Here is a 20,733-nt window from a genome sequence, read left to right as displayed (position 1 = left end):
GCTGCTGTGTTGTAAGTCTTGTCGCTAGATATGTGAAAGCGAGCATAAGCTGGCAGTATAAAACCGCAAAGAGTTTCGATATTACTAAATCTTAAAACTAATTCATAAAACAACATTGCACACATACATGCTAATTTCCCCCAAACTAAACCAATCTTTAAGAGTTTTTATTGTCCACTCCTATGAAACCCCACGAATATGTGGACTCATGGCTAGCCTTCAAATTAACTTTTCAAACTTCTGGAATCATATAAACGAAACATGAAATAGTTCATGGAAGTTGAGTCACCGCCTTCGGGATGAAGACCATATCCGTTCTTTGGGAGCGAGAGGCACAGAGATAATTATATATTTTAAAAAATCTGTGCTGTTTTGAGAGGCTTATGACATGTAAGAGCTATATGTTATAGCGATTTTTGTTGACGTTAGCCATCTCAAGTCACATTTTATTCATTAAACAATTCTATAAATGTGTTGAGAAGTGTCTGCAATTACTTTAACTATGAACTGGTTTCCTTGAAAAGTTTCGGGTTACAACAGTGTCAGTTCTTTTATTTATTAAAAACCTAAAAGCTAATAATCACTTGCGTTTCGGTGCCGAGCTCGGGGTTTTGATGTGGTTCCTAAACTGTTAATAGTCTGCGACTGCCAAATAGGAGATTGAAGGCTCCACCTCTGCTCGCCCACTGACACAATCGCTCAGGCTGTGTACGTGAGCGCGCACCGGGGGTAAGAATGGAGGGAACAGGAGCGTGCAGTTCTCGAACCACCAGTGCGTGGAGACAAGTTCCACAGGTTGCTGTACTTGCATAACAGTCATATTCCTCGAACAATTCACCCTAAGGTATATCTGTAAAGAGCGAAACACGTAGCCTTACGGTCGTGGTCTGCGATGTGCACCAGTAACCCACAGTCAGGATTGTTATGCAAGTTAAAACGCGCCGAATTATGCACGTACATAGCTAGCTGCCACTATCGTGTAATAGACAAGATATTTAGTTTTCTTCAGCGTATACCTAGTTCAGCAGACAGAATTACAACGCCATTCTGAATTTGAAGTAAATATGTGCAGTCGCCACTTAAAATGCAGGAAAACAATGATATATTCTCCTTTTTTCCCTCAAGAAATACAGAACCCCAAACAGCAGGACGTTTGCTGAAACAACACCTTCTCATTTATTCGAGAAACTTTTATCAAACGCACTGCACGGATTGCTTTTAAATTTCTGGAGGTAAATCTGCACTCCGGAAAGAGGAAAAACTACTCAGCCAGGCAGCAGACACGCTCCACTCGAGGGAACTTCAGGAATGCGTTACATCTTTCCATTCAAGTGATCCAACACTGCCCCCTCGTGTTTGAAGGTTCTCACTAATACAAAAAACTATTTGTTGAGTAAAAAATACAGAAAAGTATTTGCCTTCGCGTTGCGTTTTGAACACACAACTCATTACGTTAATAATGACCTTCATACTCACAGTTAAAACCGTTATATAGTTGCATATATACATATATATAGATATTTTTCCCACGTGACCGAGTGAATGCCGAATTCATTCATGCCAAGAAAAGGTGTAAAAGTAATGTGAATATCAAATGGCAACAGGCAAGGCGTACAACCTTGCACATATTCGCAACGTTGAGCTGTACGGCAAGGAAAATATATGCATTTAATGTATGTAGTCTACATTTATTAAAAGGTAATCAAGCAGGTAAATGGTGTCAAATGCTTTGCATGTGTACCTGTCAAGAGTGCGCTCTCGACAGTGCCAGCGGATAAGATGCAGAGAGGGTGGAAGTTGGAAACTGTTGACGGTGTTGAAACCTACATAAAATATTGCCATTTATAATAAGCACCGGCTGCATCATCTTTTTGCACTTCCTCGTGTTTTTTTTTAACAGCAACAGAGATCGGAATGCATTTTTATCCAGAAAAGACAGGATATCGTTTTTTTCTTTTTATTTTTAATCTAAACAAATTTTCCCTGTTATGATTGAATGTGACACGCACAACGAAGACCTGTCACACTTGATGCAATAAGGTAAAAGAGAACAACTACTGATGGGTGATGCTTGTCAATCGTGCAAAACGATGAAAAGTAATGATCAAATAAGAGTACGTTCTCAGCTTTCCCTATCTGTAATTCAACGGCCATCACTGGGTCAGGGCATGGCCTTCCACTCCCTAGCCGCTCTGAGCCGGCCTGTGTCAGTCAGGGAGTGTTGCAGATTCGCAACAGGGCAATGCTATTTGTGGAAGCCACAATGTGCCTATTTCTGTTAGTTGCATGTAACAATTTTGTGAAATTTCTATCACCATAAATTGCCAGTTTCTGTTACTCCAGTCACCACAAAGGCATCTTTTTTTTGGGACCATTAGGGCTGTGACAATACAAAAAAAATCTCATATATGCATTACTTAAGATATTTGGTAAGTCTTTCAATGGAAGATTAGCTGTTCAGGGAGGGGGAAACAAACAAACAGGAAAAAAAGCGGCAACCACTGCAAAAAAAAAAAAAAAAAAAACCAATGACATAACACGCTGGAATTTACTACAAACCCTCAATTTAGAGCTTCGACTACACTGTGAAAGCGTTTACAGAATGTCTTAATGTTGAGAGCAGGCTTGATCCAGAGATTGCAACATCCACAGAACTCCTAAAACCCTTGAACAAACCTCCATCCACAAAAACCACTCGCCCATTACACTGGCTGTGTTTTTACTGAGGACATTCGAGCGCTCCAAAACATTACATCACTTTACAGTAAAGGAACATTGCTACTAGAACTCTGGAGGCTGTCCAGCTGTCTGCTCAGGGTAGCACGCATTGGACACTGGGCCTTTGTAATGTCTAATTTGTGTAACCAAGGTGACTACAGGGAGCGTATGGCCCATGAAGGAGGAAACTTGTCCCCCCCCCCAATCCTCCTTTTCTGTACGCCATATAAAATGTTAACTCGAATATCTCCTCCCCTTTAAGCAGGGAGATTAAAACCACATTTGTTTCTGAGGCAAGGATTTCACATCCGTAAATTCTGGACGAATCTGGTGGTGCTGTGTGGGGTCGGTTTGAAACGCACGCTGTGGACGGTCTGAACCCGGTTCGTCCTGCATGAGCATTTGGTAAGAACGGGAGTCCCCTCGGGTCGGAGCTCACAAAGACATAACGTGTTCTCATCTCTCAGGCGAGTGTGGAGTCTGGCAGCTGTTTTATGTACGTACACAAAAGCCCTCACTGTATTAGGAGTATAGTGACAAAGAGAGTGGGCCGGTTGACCTTGCGACGAATATTAACCACACTTTGTGTAAGGCCTTATCTTTAATAGGCTGATGTGAGGCTTCACTTCCCCTCTCCAGAGCGTCAGACAACCTCAAAACCATGGCTTCCACCCGTGCTTAAAAAAATTGACACAACTCCTCATGCTAAAGACTGCAAGACGATTTTTCTTTTGCATTGGGTAGTGTGTTTTAGTTTTCTGTGGAATTTCACAGTCAGGAAAGTTGAACATGCATAATATTTCATTACTGGCTGATATGACAGAAAAATTACAATTGTCTCCCAAATGTCAAATGTCTCCCAATACAGTCCCGTCTTTTCAATCTTGTGGTTACCTTCACTCGGTGAGAATCACGTAGTGTGAACCCCATCAAAGGGTCCACAAAAACAAGGTCATATAAAGGTACTAGCAGACAAACCTCCAGTAGTCCTGTCATTGCAGTTGGGAGTTTTGATGCAAATCAAGGAGTACACACTCCATTAATTACATGCTGTTTACTGGTTGGCTGCTGGGTAACAAGGAATCTGTGTATCAAAGTTCACTGATCTGAGCATTACTTCACTCCAGTCGGGGCTGTGGAAGTTATGACTTTTTTTTAGGGTTGACGGTACACCATAGTGGTAAGCTCATAACCTAAAGGTTTCTGGTTCGATTCCCCACTGGGTCACTGCTGTTATACCCTTGGGCCAGGTACATAATTCAGAATTGGGTCAGTGAATATCCAGCTGCATAAATGCATAAAACTATCCTATGTAAGTTGCTCTGGATTAGGGGAATTGTTAAATGACAATAATGTATAATTAAATGTGTGTGGACCGATAATGGCCAGAGCTCAGTTTAGGTTCCTAAAGTGTGCAAGGGAAAATACATGCAGAGCATCAAAAGAACCCTGCCGCTTACATAGTTTTATTCCGAAAACATACCATGCACGAATAAAGTCATATGTTTCTGTTAATGCTCAGTGTGGGCATGGCACGGGACACATCCCTGCTGGCTGAGGGAGGCTGCAGGAAGACCATGAACCAGATTCCTGAGGACACTCAACACAGACCAACTCCCGCCGGCCGAGCCTCCAAACACACAAACAGTGAGATTCCACTCTGAACCTCCCTCCCTCGCTCTCTATATTCAAGAGAGCCTACAGTCAAGTGAAATATTGATACAATCGTCTTATTTTTATTTTGTGAATAACAAAAAAATCACTGTGGCTGGTTTAAAACTTGTATGCGTATGTATTTTTAACACAATGCTCCATTCTGAGCCCCTCAGACTCGATGTGATTTTAAAATGACTACAATTCAGTGTAGATCGTATGAAATAAGAACACTTTTAAAATTCATGCTGTACAGAACTACAAGACTTACAATCTTCCCCCAAACAGGGAATGAAAGATAAAAAAGCCATGTTTGTTGGTTAAAATGCATGACAGGCACTGAAATATTCCTTCCAATCTAACCTGAGGTTTAAAAAATGCAAATGTACAAACTCCGAGTAGCTTCCAGCCCTCACTGCCACCAACTCTGACAGCACAAAGATCCACAAGCTTAAATTACTAGAGTACAATCAATTACAAAAACAACAGAATGACTTTACAACTTCCTGCAAGGGGTTGTTTCACAGTGGTAATCACTGTGTTCATACAACCCATTTGTTCCCCAACTAGGCTTCCCCTGCACACCAAATCACTGTCGTCCCATTTGTATTCACTCGCTCTCACTCTCACTCTTTCAGTCTTCAAGAAGCTCGAGCTATGATGATGCTCGAGTGAGAAGCGGGTCCGGTTCTTCAGCAGGACGGAGACGTCAGCCGCGGAGAGCCCAGCACCTCTAGGGCGAGCGTTGCCCTCTCTCTCAGCACCGCCAGGCGGGCGTGGTCGGCGGTGCAGGAGAACTGGGGCAGGGGCGGCAGGGCGCTGAGCATGTGCTGGGAGGCGCGCTCGCGACCCTCCGCCAGCGCCCTCAGTCTGTCCAGCTCCGCCCGGCCCACCCCGGCCACGCCCGGCGCACGCAGGAGGATGGACAGGTGCCGGTGCAGCAGCCGCACCCAGCGCAGAGGCTCCGCCCACAGGTTCAGCTGCCCCTTCTCAAACAGGAACTCCTCTTCATCCTGGACGCAAGGGACAGAACAAGGGGTGGGGTTACCGTGGGCGCCTCCTGGACTCTGGAGCACTGATATGATACTGTTCTTCTCACACACGTCACAGACCTGGCTTTGACACCAATGGTGTCTGTATTAAGCACATATATACCACCGTGCATTAAGCATGCGTATTAAGCAAATATACACTACATGTATTAAGCGTCCATATTCAGCACATACACAGCACACATCATTGCTACTATGAACACGGCTCTTGGTCCCTCCAGCTGGTCACCACCTCCACCCCCCATCCCACGCAGACTGTGTAGCGCATTACCAGGCTGGGTGTCTCCTCGGAGCCCGTCTCCGGTTCGGCCTCACCCAACAGCCACTCCGTCAGAATCAGGACGCCCGCGGGCACCTGCCCCCACACCTGGAGCAGCCGGCACAGAAGCCCCACCCCCAGCTCCAGGGCCACCGGGGGGCACACGGCGGCGGGGGCCGCGTCTGGAGGGAAAAACGGACAGGGCGGAAGCGTCAGGAGAGGGCGAGGTGGCATAAACAGTGCTGAAGGAAGAGTGGAGCAGTTCAGCGGGGGCAGGGGAACGGTCTCACCAGGCACAAACAGAGAAAAATCTGCTCGCAATCTGCGGCCTCTGAAACAGGATAAACGTACAGAACCAGCGCAAGATTGATGCATCTCACTTGCTCTCCCCCCCCCCTTTTTTTTTTATATATTCCAGACTTAGTGTGTGTTCCCTTTATGATGGGTCTGGAACTCATTCGAGGGAAACAAAACTATAACTCACATAACCGCACGCACACAAACACACACACACACACACACACATATATGCACTCACAAACACACATTTCACAATGCCTTCCATTAGATGAGGAGAGTTTGGGAAATGCCACCACAGTCCCGTGCTGAGGGAGAGGTGACGAGAGCACGCAGGCAACGGGGGAAGTGAGGCGGGAGGCACAGGAAGTGGCACGGCGAAAGGCGACGCCGTTCCCGTGCGGACACCCGTCTCCCGCCAACAGGGGGGGGGGGGGGGGGGGGTTTATGGCTCCAGTTGTTCGTACTTCAAAGTGTCCCTGTGTGTGCGTGACATCATGTCCTAGCCATTCCTCACTAATCTGATACCAGCACAAAGGCTTGAGTTACAACAACACCACCGAAAACCCAGCCAATCGGGAGCGCTCTTCTAAAACAACACCTGCCGGTCAAAACATCGCCTGTGGGGTGCGGGCGAGTAAATAAACACCTTTGCCACCCCCCACCTCCCCCCCGCCAATTCCACCACCCTCCCCCCAGCCAACGCCACCTCCACAGAACAGCGCTGTGAACGCACAGGAGCGAAAGGCCTAGCGCGGGAGGATTGTCTTACACCCGCAAGAAGCGCACAACCATGGCCGAGACTCAGGAAACCACACACACAGTAAGACCTGTTGATTGCACTGCATTAGCGGAGATTTATAGCCGCAAACCAAATTACGTGTCCTTTCTCTGCCGGCGCAGCCGCGACGCCCCCGGAGCGAAGCTCCGATGTCAGTCCGGCCATTCACCGCACGAGGGAAAAACCGGAGCGGCTCTCGGGCTGGCCCTGCTCCAAGGGGTCTGAAACACAACAAACCCAAACATTAAAAAACATAATAAGAAACTCAAGCTGCTTTCAATTCCAGAAAGTTCTGAGGTTTCTCACTTTGGTAACGCGATTTCCCCAGCTCTCCTCAGCTTACACGCTGACGTTAAGCGCTTTTAAAAATCCCAGTGTGTTTGATGTGTGTGTGTGTGCGCGTTTTGTGTGTTGCTTTGACTAATCCATTGCTTTTATTCCAGGGATGATGAGACACCCCTTTCCCGCCAGTGAATGAGTTTACGGGAAGCGGTGGTTTAATTGGGGGCGCAGAGTGGGACTTGTCGGCGGCTGAAGCATGGGACGGGATGGGGAAAGGGTGAGGCCTTGCACTCCCCCAGGTCTGCACGCAGCACTTCCACACACACACGCGCACAAACACACACAAACACACACACACACACACACACACACACACACACACACACACACACACACACACACACACACTCAGAAAACACCATGCTTGAAAAAATGCCAGCAGCTGGGATAATGTTGTTGAAGATCCCCTCTTTGGCTATACTCATAGTTCAGCCTATGTGTTTTTGTACGTCGCCGAGCGCACAGCTCTTACACAGTCAGCAAACTCTGGCATGTGGGGATATTTGCTTGTATCACGGAGCTGAATTCCGCGGGAGGAGGACAGTTAATTCTCGTAATCGATCTGTGGGAGCCCTTGGTCTGGAACTAATTAAAAACTATTAAATAACGAAAAGGAGCTTTGGTGTTCAACAAATCCGGGATTTCAGCCCTGCAGCTGGGAGGTGTCGGGTGTCCGGAGCGCCGAGCGGGTTTCGGAGACGGCCGGGCCCGTGAAATCGGAGAGATCTGCACTTGCCCCCTCCCCCTCTCCCCCCCACCTTCCCCTTTCCCTGTACAGAAGGCCCTTTCCATTCTTATCGAGCCACTCTGCAAGGTGTAATTTCTGCACCGGGCGCTGATGTGCGCTTGGGGGGCCCCTGCATTAACACTGCGGTAAGTGACCCCGGTTACACCCCCCCACTCCTCCATTCAGGAACCCACATCAGAGGGAAAGGGGTCCCTCTCTCTCACGCTCACCTGGACAGAATACTGCCACACCTCGCCCGTCTTCCTCTGTCACCTGCCACCACGGGCCACCACCCGGCAACGGCATCTCTAATAACCCCTGTGTCCTTCAAGGCGGAGGGGCGGAGGGGGACGGGGGTCTGTGAACTCGGCAAACTGCGAAAGGTTGCGCAATCGACACAGCTGCCGCAGATCTTGACATCCTGCTCAGCTGCACGCCACCCCCCCCCCCCCCCCCCCAATCAAATCTATCGCGCTGCGGTCTCCACCTCGCCCCGGTGCGAGATGTGCGTGCCGCGTGTGGCGAGATGCCGTCTGATAGGACGAGAGATACACGGAGAAGCACTGACAGAGTGCTCCTTCAGCTGTAGGCCTTTCTTACACACGGCCAGCCTGGTGCTGCTATGCAGTAAAGCTCATTTTTAGGGCAGCTGACCTGCAGCTCCGGGGCCTCTTGTGGCCCCAGAGTGTCACGTGGCCCCTGAAGTGAATGTGACTGCAAGCATGGCCGTTATAAGCTACATTACTATATAGTTCATAACAACATTCAAATTTAGCAAATTAAAAATGTTACTGCTGGGCCCTGTGAAATACGTAACAAGCCATTACAGCATAGGCAAATATGAGGTTTCTCATATCTGAAGACAAATCTCTTCCGTGCTCCCCTGAACACCTGAGGCACTACTGCGTAAAGCACTTTCTTATGTCTTACTCTTTGTCTTCTTTTTAAAAAAAATCTGAAATTTATGGTTTCATACAACTTGTATCTCTTCTAGCTAGCTTGTACCTTGTCTGGCCAACTATTGAAACTTGGTCATGCAGCGCTTGAAAAACGTCTGCCAAATGAATAAATGTAAATGTAAATGTAAATGTAGTGCCATGAGGTTTCTCGTTAACTGGTGCCATTTGGAACAACCCATTACGCAGGGTGGGGAGCATGGCAGACAGGCTGCCGGTAAAAACAAGACCGCCGTATAGTGTTTTTTGGAAAAATACCTGCTCTTAGGTTGACTACAGAGCCATGTATTTAATCTCTGACTTGTGTGGTTAGACCACTCGAATGTGTCATAAGGTGCTAGAATTGTAAAACAGCCTTTCGCTTGAGAGTTTTGCAATGTAATGCTAGACATTCTGGGAAAAGGCTGCTCAGCGTCTGGGGCCCCCGCCGCCGCTGTGACTCCGCGTTTTCAGCGTGGAAGAGCCCGGCGTGGCAGAGCGAGCGGCTCTCTGTCACCCGCACGCGAGCAGGAGGAAGCACGGCGGGGGAGAGGGAGAGAGAGAGGCGTCGGGGTGAGAAGGAGACGGGGTTTACGACCTCCTGTTTCCTCCCTCCTCAGCCCCACGTGAACCGGGCCGCCGCTGCAGCCTGAAGACTCCAGCGGTCTCCGCACCCTCACCCCGCTGTCCTACATCAGAGCCCCCCCCCCCCCCCCCCCCCTCCTCTGCTCACACCCTGAAACTGAAACCGTCCCGGATGACGTCATGGGCCTGTCACATATCTCTGATCTGAGCGGAGGTGTGAGTCATCGTGGCGGGGGGGGGGGAGGGGGGGGGGCACCACGCAGACGGGTTAGGGCCTCGGGTCAGGCTGTTACTGGAGTCCTTGTCCCTTTCATGGCTGCACCATTGATGTGAAAAGCGGGCTTGAACTGGAAACCTGCAGCCTCTATTCATCTCAGGACAATGCCCCAGAGGCTCGGAGTGCTAGCACCTTTTACATGACTTCATTTAGCAGACCTTCACAATGGACTTGCAGGATACCTCAACCGAGGCGAAGCGAGCAACAGCATGCCAGCGTGATGTAATTCTCCAACAGTTACAAAAAAAAAAAAAAAAAACACCCCGTTCTATTTTGGGTGCTCATGAGAAAACCATATTGTCTAATAAGACACTTGTGTCCCGTTTACGGAACGGGTCGTGCTCTGTCCGCCCGATTAGACTTTCCTCCGATTGCGGTAATCATTGCTTTAGGGTTGAATTAGGACAGTGCTGGTGTAATGAATGAGCCCTCCCCTGCTAAATCAGGACGCCCTGGTTTAATGAGTGAGTGTTCCCTTGCTAAATCAGGACCCCCCCCTCCCTTTCTCTCCCCTCTGTGCAATGAATGAATGGACCGCAAGAATGGTTTACATGTTAATGCGGTGACTCATGAAGAAATTGGCTGACACAGATGTTTGACAGAGCACATCAATATCCATTAGGGAGCGTATGATTCCACCGCGGTTGTGCTGGGACGCCCTGGAAAACAAGGCCATTCGCAAAACCAAAAACAGCATCATTACAACAGAGCGAGGGGAACCAGGACAAATGCGGTAAGAGAGAGGAGTTACTCGCTCTACTAAATCGTGAAAACGCACCAAATCGCCAGCGAGAGTGTGATCATTTACACACTTTTTCCCCTCTACGGTTGGAAGCCGGCTGGCCCGCTCAGCTCCAGCTCTGGGTGGTTTTCCATGATCTTCTTCTGTTGCTGCTGACCCCTGTCAGCTCAGCCTTCAAGAGTTACTGGCGCTGGCCTACCGACAGGAGAGCTGTGGGTTGAACGGGGTAAGCAGTGTAACTGTGTTGCTTCCAATGACGCCAGTCCTCAGCACCGAGGAGACATCTTGGAAGGGAGAGAGAAGGGCCTTGTCACTGCTGATCACGGCAAGAGGTAGAGGGGAGGACCGGGGAGGCCAGTTTTCTCCTCGAGCCGCAGGGGTCCCGAGTCGGTCCAAGCGAACTGGACACAGATCAGCACTCGGGGCAGCATCACGTGTCCCACCTCTCGTTATGAGCAAGGCGAAGGAAAAGCATGTGTGCTGTGCTGGGTCCAGCTGATGCTAGCCTTGCCCCACTTCCGTAATGGAAAAGAAATAGAGGAGTTTATTCTTCCAGTGTTCAGTCGCCCAATGACACTTAACACAGTGTTAATTTGTAAAGAGAGCTCAGTTTACAATAGCTAAGAGGAGCGACGTGTACACACGAAGACTGGTAGGGACTCCGTGTTAGGCCGACCAATGACAACTACAACAGAGCCACGGCAACTTTGTGAACTCCGACAGAACTGGGAAGACACGGACAGCAGGCGACAAGCTTCCCGCGGACGAATTTGTATCGGAACCCACCCACGAGCCTCCGCGCTGGTGTCGCACCACATCCTTTTAAACCTGTGCCCCCGAACAAACGGCGATGTCCAGGAACGGGACGCGCGCCCCAGAGAGGGGAAACCCAGCACCGCGTCGCGAGCTCCGCACGTGCGGCGCTGCAGCATCTCCGCCATCTCCCCTCACGACCGCACCGCGTAAAAGTGATGCATCGCAGGAAGGGAGGCTTGGCACCGCGTCAGTCAGGCCCTGACACAAGCTTCGCCACGCTCGCTGCGGGCTGGAGGGGGGGGGAAGCTCAGCCGGGCAGCCTCACACACACAGGGCCACAGTTTTCCAGCAAGAGCTGTAACTGCGTTCTGATGACATGCGGTGTAATTTATAGACTACACATGTGTAATTGGATGAATGTGTTGCTGATGTTTTCTGATAAACTTGCTGTGCTGCTCTGCTCATTCACTCTCTCTCTCGCTCTCTCCTTTTGTCTCCAGTTCTCTCTCTCTCTCTCGCTCTCTCTCTCTCTTTCCATTAAGTCCACTCAATGGAATTTGGGGAAATCAGAAAGTGAGACGCGAACCTCGGTGGAGGAATAAAGAGAGCGAAAAAATTCCCAGAGCGTTCGTAATTGCGTTAGTAACGGCGGCCCATTACCCTCGGAATGGGCCATTTCGAAATTGCATTACAGGAATCGCTCTCGTACCGGAGTGGTCGACCGGTTCAGATTTCAAACATGGTTTGCATCGCATTATTCCTGAGACGTGTTAAATCTGATTATTCCCTCCCCTTCCCTGACAATGCCTCTAGTGTGAGCCAAGCCGAGCGGAGGCAGAGAGGAAAGCTCTTAATTTGATCTAACAGAAAACAGGCGATGGAAAACTCCTCCCCCCTCCGCTCTCGCTGATAAACCTGGGGGCTCTGGCCCCGGCGCTGCCTGACCGCAACCCTTCAGCCAGTCCAGCGAAGGGTTTGGCGAGGCAAGGAGGGGGGACTTGCGCCAGGCCTTCAACAATACCGCATACCTGCTCCAGTCCCTCTGGTTGCCTACATTTTTACTGGTCCAGGTAAATAAAACGAAACGGGAGATAATCACCCATGACTTTCTGGCGATCATTAGGGGAAAGAGACGGGGAGAGCCAGCCAGCCGTTTTGTGTGCGGAATTCGCTTTGCGGGCGTTCGTGACGAACATGGGCTAGCTTCGCTCTCATAACCGATTTGCTGGGGTGAGCCCACCAACAGCTATACACACGCACATGCACACACACACACACACACACACAGAGGCTTTGATGGTGGGAGGTGGGATCACACAGTCCACTGACAGCCATTATTGCTGAACTGGGTCGTTTGCACTTTTACCGGCTACACCTCGCGGACTCACTCCGCATTTCAAAGGAATGACTTTTTACGCCAGTTGAAATCGACACCTCCCCCCCTTCCCCGGTCTGCTGCGCAAGGCAGCCCACCCCCACAGCCGCCCCCCTCCCGTTCACCCCCCCCCCCCCGCGCAGACGCAGTGGCTGGAGGGCCTTTTTCACAGGGTCACTCCTGACGGTGGTCATTACCAGGGTCTGTCTCTGTGAAGACAAACGGCCTTGTTTGCCTGTCGCTCAGTTACTCTAAAAATATCCCCCAGGCCCTGCAGTTCTTGAGCACTGTCATTTAACCCCCCCCCACCCTCCGCCCCTCCCCCCCACTGTCTTTGATGTGACCCCTCTTGGGGTCTACAGTGTGAAGTTCAGAGGCTGACTGAGGCAGAAAACACCTGGAGCAAAGAGGAAGGAGTCTCCGTACCTGGCACTGATGCTAATGAGGGCAGAAGGGTGAGTGGAGGGGTACAGCTAGAGGCAGGGGGGGTCAGCACTTAGGGTGGAAAGAATAGGGGTATATGGCAGTGGGCAGACACCAGGGTAACTGGCTAAGGGATGGGACAGGACAGGGGGTATGTGGTTATCGGATGGGACGGGACAGGGACTAACCATGGACTGGATCTATTTCCATTCAAAAAAGCAGCTCATTTCCTGTTGAGGACTGCACTCTCTCGGAGACTCGGGGAAAAGTGCGGGCGCTGCACTGTGACACCTCCCGGCGCGGGAAACACAGGAGGTGTGGAGTTCAGAGGAAGGGCTGATGCTCTACCTCTAACCGGCACGCGGGTGACAGGCAGCTCTACGGAGGACGCCCAGAGGCAGGAACCGCTGCGAGGCACTGCTGCGCGTCCGCCCGCGAACGGCTCTCCGTTACCGTGACCCCTCGCCCCGGCCCTCTGCTTGTTTGTGTCCGTTCGTGCGCTCTTCCCCCGGTGCATCTTCTCGTGCGCCTCTCCGCATGCTTCTGTTCACTGTGGTCTCCCTCTGGAGTGCGTTATTGTTTGTGTGCGTTTCTGCTTGTCAATGTCTCCATCTGCGCGCCGCTGGCAGCGGCGGGGACTCCTTAGCCGAGCATGAAAGTCTGCCCACCGCGGAGCGACTCAGAAGCCCCTGAATACACAACATCGCCCTGCAAGGAATTAAGAGAGCCCGATTCCCGTAACTGGGCCCGGTGTTCCTGGGAGCGGGCGCCAGTGACGTCCTTCCCCTCCCCCGTACCACATCAGTGACACCCAGCATGGCTGTGCGACACCAAACATCAGAGAGCTTCCCGTTATATGCTGACAGCTGCTCCCTCTGCTCGGTGAGATCACCCCAGCGCAGGGTGTGCACTGAGTGATGGTGTGTGGCTGTGTGTTTGTGTTTTGTGTGTGCGTGTGTGTGTGTGTGTGTGTGTGTGTGAGAATGTGTGTACACGTCTGTGCACATGTGGGTGTGTGTATGTGAATGTGCGTATAGGTATGTGTATACGACCGTTTGTGCATGTGTGTAGGTATGTGCATGCACGTGTGTGTGTGTGTGTGTGTGTGTGTGTGTGTGTGTGTGTGGGTATGTGCACGTGTGTGTGTGTGTGTGCGAGTGTCTGCTTGCCCGCGTGAGGGACACAGAGAGTGCCCTCTACATGTGGCGGTGTGAGGCGATGTACCTGTGCATTCAGACGGGAGCAGGTGTCCCGGGACGGCGGTGCTGAAGTCGGACGCCCTGTCCCTCACGTCTCCGTCCTCATCCTGCAGGAGCGTGAAGAGGCTCCGCCACAGCGCCACCGTGTCGCTCACACCTGGGGGGGGACGTGAGATCACGCTCACTTCACGCACGGGCGCACACGTGCGACGCACACGCCGATGGAGGACAGGGGCGACTCACCCAGCGGCAGGGCGGGGCTGGCCAGCAGGCTGGGCGTGGCCTTCACCAGCACCTCCGCGGCAGCCAGCTTCACCTCCCCCGGCTGCTCCTCGCCGCAGCACCGGCTCACCAGCGCCCCCCAGCGACTCAACATCGACACTGCAGCCACGCCCATGCCCTTTAACAGAGGCACAGCACACTGAGTCAAACACACTGACACGCAACACAGTTACACAACACTGGCTCAAAAGCCCTGTCAGTGGCATGCATTCCTGATTGACTGGGGCCACCTCTATCAGGCGTACATGACTGAACGGCTTCAGCGAGCTCACAAAACTCACGCACACATCTGTGAGCTTGCAGGATGCTGAGGGCCACATGAAAACAGCCTCACAGCGAGGAAGAGCGAGCACATCTGCTTAACTCATCTCCGAACGGGCTGCGTGCTGGGGACAACGGAAATATTTATCTTCTTTTATTAAGTGTGTGCATGTGAGTGTGTGTGTGTGTCGGCTGTCTTCTCAAACACTCCTGTCTGCTACCAAACCCATTCAAACTCTGTCAACACATCTTGTTTATGCTCCTCCTGAAATATCACTCTTGACATCTTCCCTGTCTGCCTGTGTTCCTTAGCCTTGAGGAAAAACAAAACTACGCCCAATTGATTGAAAAGGAGTTTTGCACTGTAACGATCTATGCTGGTATGTGTATGTATCTTTGCATAAAAATTACCATGGCTTACGCAGTCCACGGAGAAAGACTCAAATGCACAGTGCATACTAGATGATGGCTTGTGGATGGAAATAAGATGAACAGAAAGATAATTGTTATAAAAAAAGATGCGCTTTGTCTTTAAGAGGAGGCCTGAAAGCGGGTTTATATTGGTCAGATACGTGCTGCGTTTTCTCCACCCCGCGGGCCCAGTGCGGAGAGAAGGAGTCTCTCTCCAACATCCTCTGACTCACGCGCACCCCCGTCCCGTTGGCTCCCGCACAATGCTGGCTCCCGCTCAGTGCGGGGCTCGGCTCTGCGGATCCGCTCGCCTCGAAATAAACAGATAAATTTCCCCCTATCCGAGAGCGGCCTTAACGGTAAGCGAATACTCCATTTGTCTTCCTGCTCGGCGCTGGGGGATGCAGTAAAAAAAGCCCGGAGGAGGAGGAGGAGGAGCCGGGGAGGGCTTTAGCCGGCGGGGTCAAACGCTGGCCACGGAGTGGGGGGTGGGGGGGTGGAGCGGCCTTACCTGGGGGGCGGCCTCCGCCAGGTGCACCATCAGTCGGGAGACCAGCGTCAGCGCAGCGCAGTGGAGCTCAACACTGTCGCACAAACACACATCGCAAAAAAAAAGAAAGGAAAAAGAACAGCGTTACGCAACGTCAATGGCGGCCCTGCGCATAATGTAACCATCAGTGCACATCGGAGCCTCTCCACACTGTAACACAACCTATGCAGAGCCCTCCGCCCCGCCACAGAGGGCAAGTTAAAGGCAGTAAATCACCATCCCATCTTCCGCTCCCCGCACCGAGTGTCTGAGTCATCTATTCTCCTGCCATTTCCCTTACAGGGTGTGGTAGGGTGGGGGGCAGGGAGAGAGAGGGGGGGGTGCGATTTCAAAGTCAGGGACGGTCGTTATTAATTTCAGGATTTCCAGTCAGCAGTTAGGGGCCCCTGCTTCAAAACCCTCCTTGAGCGAACGTCTTCAAACCTCACCGTTGCCCGGGAGGGGTCAAATAGAGGGAACCCAACACCCTAAAAACTACAGGCTGGGAGACTCACAGCCTGAGGCAAAAAAAGAGAGAGAGAAGGATAGAGAGAGAGAGTGCAAGAGGGAAAGGGGGGGGGGAGAGAGAGAGAGCCTTGTCTTCAGGAAGGGGTGTGGGTACTTTGTTATTCAATCCAAGAGCTTCTTTTCATTCCATACAGAAACAGAGAGTCGTCTTTAATAGAAAAACAGGGGCCCCCGCAGTGATCCCTGGAAAATACAGGCCACACACTTGCCAACAGGTGCACGTGCAGGTATCATTACCGCGCATGAGTGCATGATTACAATGCATTGTCAGTCTCGGCTGCATACGTGATAAGACTCAAAGACTCGTTTGAGCCATTGTCACGTAAAATCCTTCAACTGCTCATTCCACGTTTGTGACGGCTCGAGTCGTGTTCATGTGGAGCTGAGAGGGGAACTTTTGGCTCAAAGGCAGTCTGAATGACGCCTCTGGTAGCGGCTCATACCTACTGCTGAACTTCCACAGCTAAGCCAGACCAGGCATGGCAATTCTTCACTGCCTCAATTTCGCCCTTCCGCCATGCTAACTTTAAAATTTATTCTTTAAAGTCATCTACATCTACATTACTCATCTGGAAGGGAGGGCTACCATTCTACCTTTCTACAATAATCCCTCTGTACCAGCAGCAGTAGCATTTTTAAAGTTAGCTAGCTGCAACTCCATGCTTGGAGTTTCCCCAGTGAGCTTCCATCCAAACGTGCATTCCTCTTGGGCAGGATAATAGACCTGGGTGTGACTGAGGGCTAAAGAGCTTTCGCTGCAGATTGACAGTAGGAGCCCAAGGCAACTTTTGACCCCAGTGCTGTGCATAGGACTGTTGGCGGGCAGCGTGGGGTAGTTTTAGGGAACATAGCTAGAACTGCTGTTCTACCCCTGGGCAAGGTACCTAACCCGGTATTACCTCAGTAAATATCCAGCTATATAAATGCATAACATGCAACAACATGTATAAAATTGTAACCTCTGTAAGTCGCTCCAGGTAACTAAATGTAAATGTAATTCTGGCCCTGGCATAAACATTCCTTGGTGTGATGTAGTCTAGCCCAGCAGTGGAAACACAGCTGGAGGAGGCCTAGGCAAGGAGGACAGCTCGCTGTGGACTGAGGGGGTTGCAGTGCAGTGCAGATACAGTCTTATCAGGGCTGGAAACAGGGCTCACCTGTGGGCGGAGTCCTCCGCCAAGGTCAGGACCCAGTTCAGCGCCTCCTCATTGGTCAGTGTCTTTTCCCCATCCCTCCAGGGCAGGACAGAGGTCAAGGGGAGGCCGGACAGCACCTGCAGCACCTGGTGAAGAGAGACACACCTGTGTTGCAGGCAATGAGAGAAAAAGATGAAAACCCCCCCAAACCCTGATCTACATAAGAGGGTGCGCCACCAGCAACCATGGGTCCATTTTGAGTCCTCTGGGCTTTGCCCCGTGGTTATTTCCTTTAATCTTTAAAGGGAAGAAGATCCTCCCTGCTGGCCACAGCCACAGCTGTTTGCAAAGCAAATCTTTGAGAGCCACAAGCCAAAACCAGCGTGCCCACGACTAGCCCGGCTTCAGAACTACAGTGTCCCTCAGAAAAATCAGCAAGTCCCTTTACCAATGCTGTCCAAAAATAACACTGTCCCTTTCCCAGTGTCGTCCAAAACAGCTCCGTCCCCCATCCGCAACTACTCTGCCCTTTTCTCAACGCTGCCCAAAAATAAGCTGCCTGACCCTTTCCGAGCGGGGGGTGAAAAATGCCGAAAGAGGGGCAGCCCCACAAGGCCCGGAAAGGATCGGTTCACCTAGTTACAGTCCCACAGCGCGAAGGTGGCGTCTACCGGCAGAGGCTGTCACACCTTTAACGAGGATCCAAAGACGGAGCCTGCAAATGAAAGGGCTGTTTTTTTCCCCCCAAAAACACCCCAGGCTTTTTAACACACAGTAAAGACAGCTCAAATAGGTGTTTACATTCTTGCTGCATATTTCAATGATTATTATTATTTTTCCAAAAAAAAAGAGAAAAACGCGTGAACCTGTTATTAAAGCTTTAAATAAGCCCCTTTATGTGGAGCGGAGAGGGCCAGAGCAGGTTTAATAGCTTCTGTGGCCCCTTGCATGTGATTATGTTTCAAACAGATATTAAAGCCGTACCCCACAGCTGGCCCTGCTGCAGCTCCCACTCTCTCCCTGCAAAAGCCGGGCCTACTTTTACGGGCCTTTTAATGAGCTCCTGACTCAAAGCGCGGTGACTCACACACACACACACACATACACACAGTGCACCGACTGCGACGTCTCACGACTACAAAAACACACCAGCTCACACAGAAAGCATCCCATTCACCACATCTGAGGCGCTCCAGAACTCCGGGGCATTCCAGAACATTCCGCAATCGGGGTCTCTTGCTGGGTCCGGCGTTGGTAACAGAGATATTCCGGGGTGAGGGACTCTGCAATGCTCTGTATGTTCTACGCATTCTGACGCACAAGCAACGCTGGGGATATTTGACAACAGTATACAGCTTGGCTGGATATTTCCCAAAATGCTTTGCTAAGGCAAACAGCCTACCATGGTGACGGGGCCTACTCACTCCCCCATGCTCATAAAGAAAGGAGCACAACAAGCTGCTGTGTAAATATCAGCTGCTGTGTCATAATCCTGTTTTCAGTAAATACAAATAAAAAAAAGAGTTCCAGCTATCCAGCGTTCTGTTAGCTTATTACAATGCAAAGCAGTTAAAACCCATAAACAGTCTGCCATATGTTTGTGAGGAAATTAAATATTAGGGTAAACCGGAATAGGCTGCCATCTGACTCAAGTGGCTGATGCTTCTTTGGGATAAACATCGCACGGGGATTCTTGCCTTTGTCAGACACTGGGGGTGTGTCTCGTGCAGAGCCATGCTGGTCAGAGGGTAGCAGGCGGCGTCGAGGTAGCTGGACAGGCAGGCCCCCTTCTCGAGTCCCCTTAGAACCGCCTCCAGAGCCAGCTGCCTCACTTCGTACTGCGGGCACCGCAGCAGATGCCCCAGGATGAGGGGTCCTCGCGGCCCCGTTCCCCACAGCCCCGGGTCATCCACGCTGGCGCTCGCCGCCACCCGGGCCAGGCTCAGGAAGTACTGCGTGGCCCCGGGGCCGGCGGCGGCGCAGGGGCCGTCGGGGGACAGGAGTTCCGAATCCATCGCGATCCGCAGCGTTTCCCGCCGGAGGCTCGTCAGCGCCGGGTCTGGGGAGGACAGAGACGAAAAACAGGCCGCTTTGCACATCGCCCAGAAACGCGGCGGTGCTCACGCACAAAACATCCCCTCTCCCACGCGCCCGCGCAAACACCCAACGACACCCATCCAGAACACATCAAGCTTTCATCTGAGTCTTTTACAAGGAGTCTGCGGGAGCCAAACTCAACCTAAATGGGCCAAGAATTCGGAGAACACAAACATACTCTGCAAAGCACAGACACAATGTCTGCAAGGTTTGCTGCCTCCGCCAAGAGTGAGAAGCCTTATCTGTGGCTGACAGATGATGTAGAGCTTCTGGGCTGAGCTGAGTAGCTCTCGCACAGATAGCCAGGCCCTTTTCCTACTCCGTGGGTGAGAGCTCAGTCTCCCCACCTCTGGTGCCCAAAAAGGTCGACTTCACGATGGTCACACTCTGACTCTGACCCTCTGTCTGGTTCCTGTACTAATACCACACCCAGGCACACAACTGGTATTCCACACTGCCCCCTTCCTTCAAACAGCGCTTCACACAGAGCACCACCCCCCCAATCCCCGTCCCAGAAACCTCTACCCTTCAACCTCGCCTCAAACTCTTGGCCTCTTCCCCACCCCGAAATTCGCTGACGGTCGTCTTTCCCACTCGCGCTCGCCTCAGTGGCCGCTGGGATTAAGTCTCCGAAACGCTCACCCCCGGCCGCCGGGCCAGTTATCGGTAACAGGACACCCGCCCTTCACTTTCTCACAGGGCCCTCTTTCACGGCCAACTCAATTAGTTTAACACGCACCTCCGAAACCTCGCAATCCAATCTCGCCCCGAGCGCCACTCAACAAAAAAGCCCAACAAAGGAGGGGGGAGAGACGGGCGCATTCCTCCAGAGAGAAGGGCCAGGTTACACAGGAACCCGATCCTCAAAGCCGGAGCCTCGTCCCGGTCCCCCGTCCCCTCGCCTTCATGTTAGGCCAATAATGACGGTAATGACGATAATGGCGGTAATGACCGTGATGGGGTGATTACGGCTGAATAACAGCAGAGCTCTTCTCCAGGACGCTATCAGAGGGAGGGCGGGGCCTCGAGGGTGTGGTGAGGGGGGGGGGGGGGTGACACCGCGCCCATTGGGTGGGGTTGTCGGCATCCAAAACCTGCCCTACGATGTTGCACATGCTTCCTGACACACCCACTGCGTGTGTACTGAGATGTACATGCATACGCACTCGCACTCACTCTCACACACACACACACACACACACACACACACACACACACAGACACACACACACACACACACATTCATACTCACATTCACACTCACACCATAGTCCACCAAGAACAGCCGAACAAATTCAACCAAAGACTGCTGGGAGCCGAATCAAGTCAAACAGCTAGAAACCCCAAACACTCTCTCCCTTTCAACTC

General features: G+C 51.4%; 1 protein-coding gene across 1 annotated transcript in view; it reads right to left on the bottom strand.

The window, feature by feature from the left end:
* Nucleotides 1–4,974: 4,974 nt before the first annotated feature.
* thada (THADA armadillo repeat containing) overlaps nt 4,975–20,733 on the bottom strand; it is a 78,545-nt gene continuing 62,786 nt past the window's right edge. Inside the window, exons 32-38 of the mRNA XM_036547386.1 lie at nt 18,966–19,327; nt 17,290–17,414; nt 15,587–15,659; nt 14,365–14,521; nt 14,147–14,278; nt 5,695–5,864; nt 4,975–5,384 (exon numbers count right to left, since the gene is read on the bottom strand). Of these exons, the coding sequence (XP_036403279.1) occupies nt 5,064–5,384; nt 5,695–5,864; nt 14,147–14,278; nt 14,365–14,521; nt 15,587–15,659; nt 17,290–17,414; nt 18,966–19,327 (1,340 nt within the window). The 3' untranslated portion in view covers nt 4,975–5,063. The remainder of the gene's footprint in view (nt 5,385–5,694; nt 5,865–14,146; nt 14,279–14,364; nt 14,522–15,586; nt 15,660–17,289; nt 17,415–18,965; nt 19,328–20,733) is intronic.

Source organism: Megalops cyprinoides, chromosome 15, assembly GCF_013368585.1.
Source record: "Megalops cyprinoides isolate fMegCyp1 chromosome 15, fMegCyp1.pri, whole genome shotgun sequence".
NCBI classification, from domain to species: domain Eukaryota; kingdom Metazoa; phylum Chordata; class Actinopteri; order Elopiformes; family Megalopidae; genus Megalops; species Megalops cyprinoides.
The sequence above is the reverse complement of the archived record's forward strand: the minus strand, read 5'-3'. Positions and strand labels throughout refer to the sequence as shown.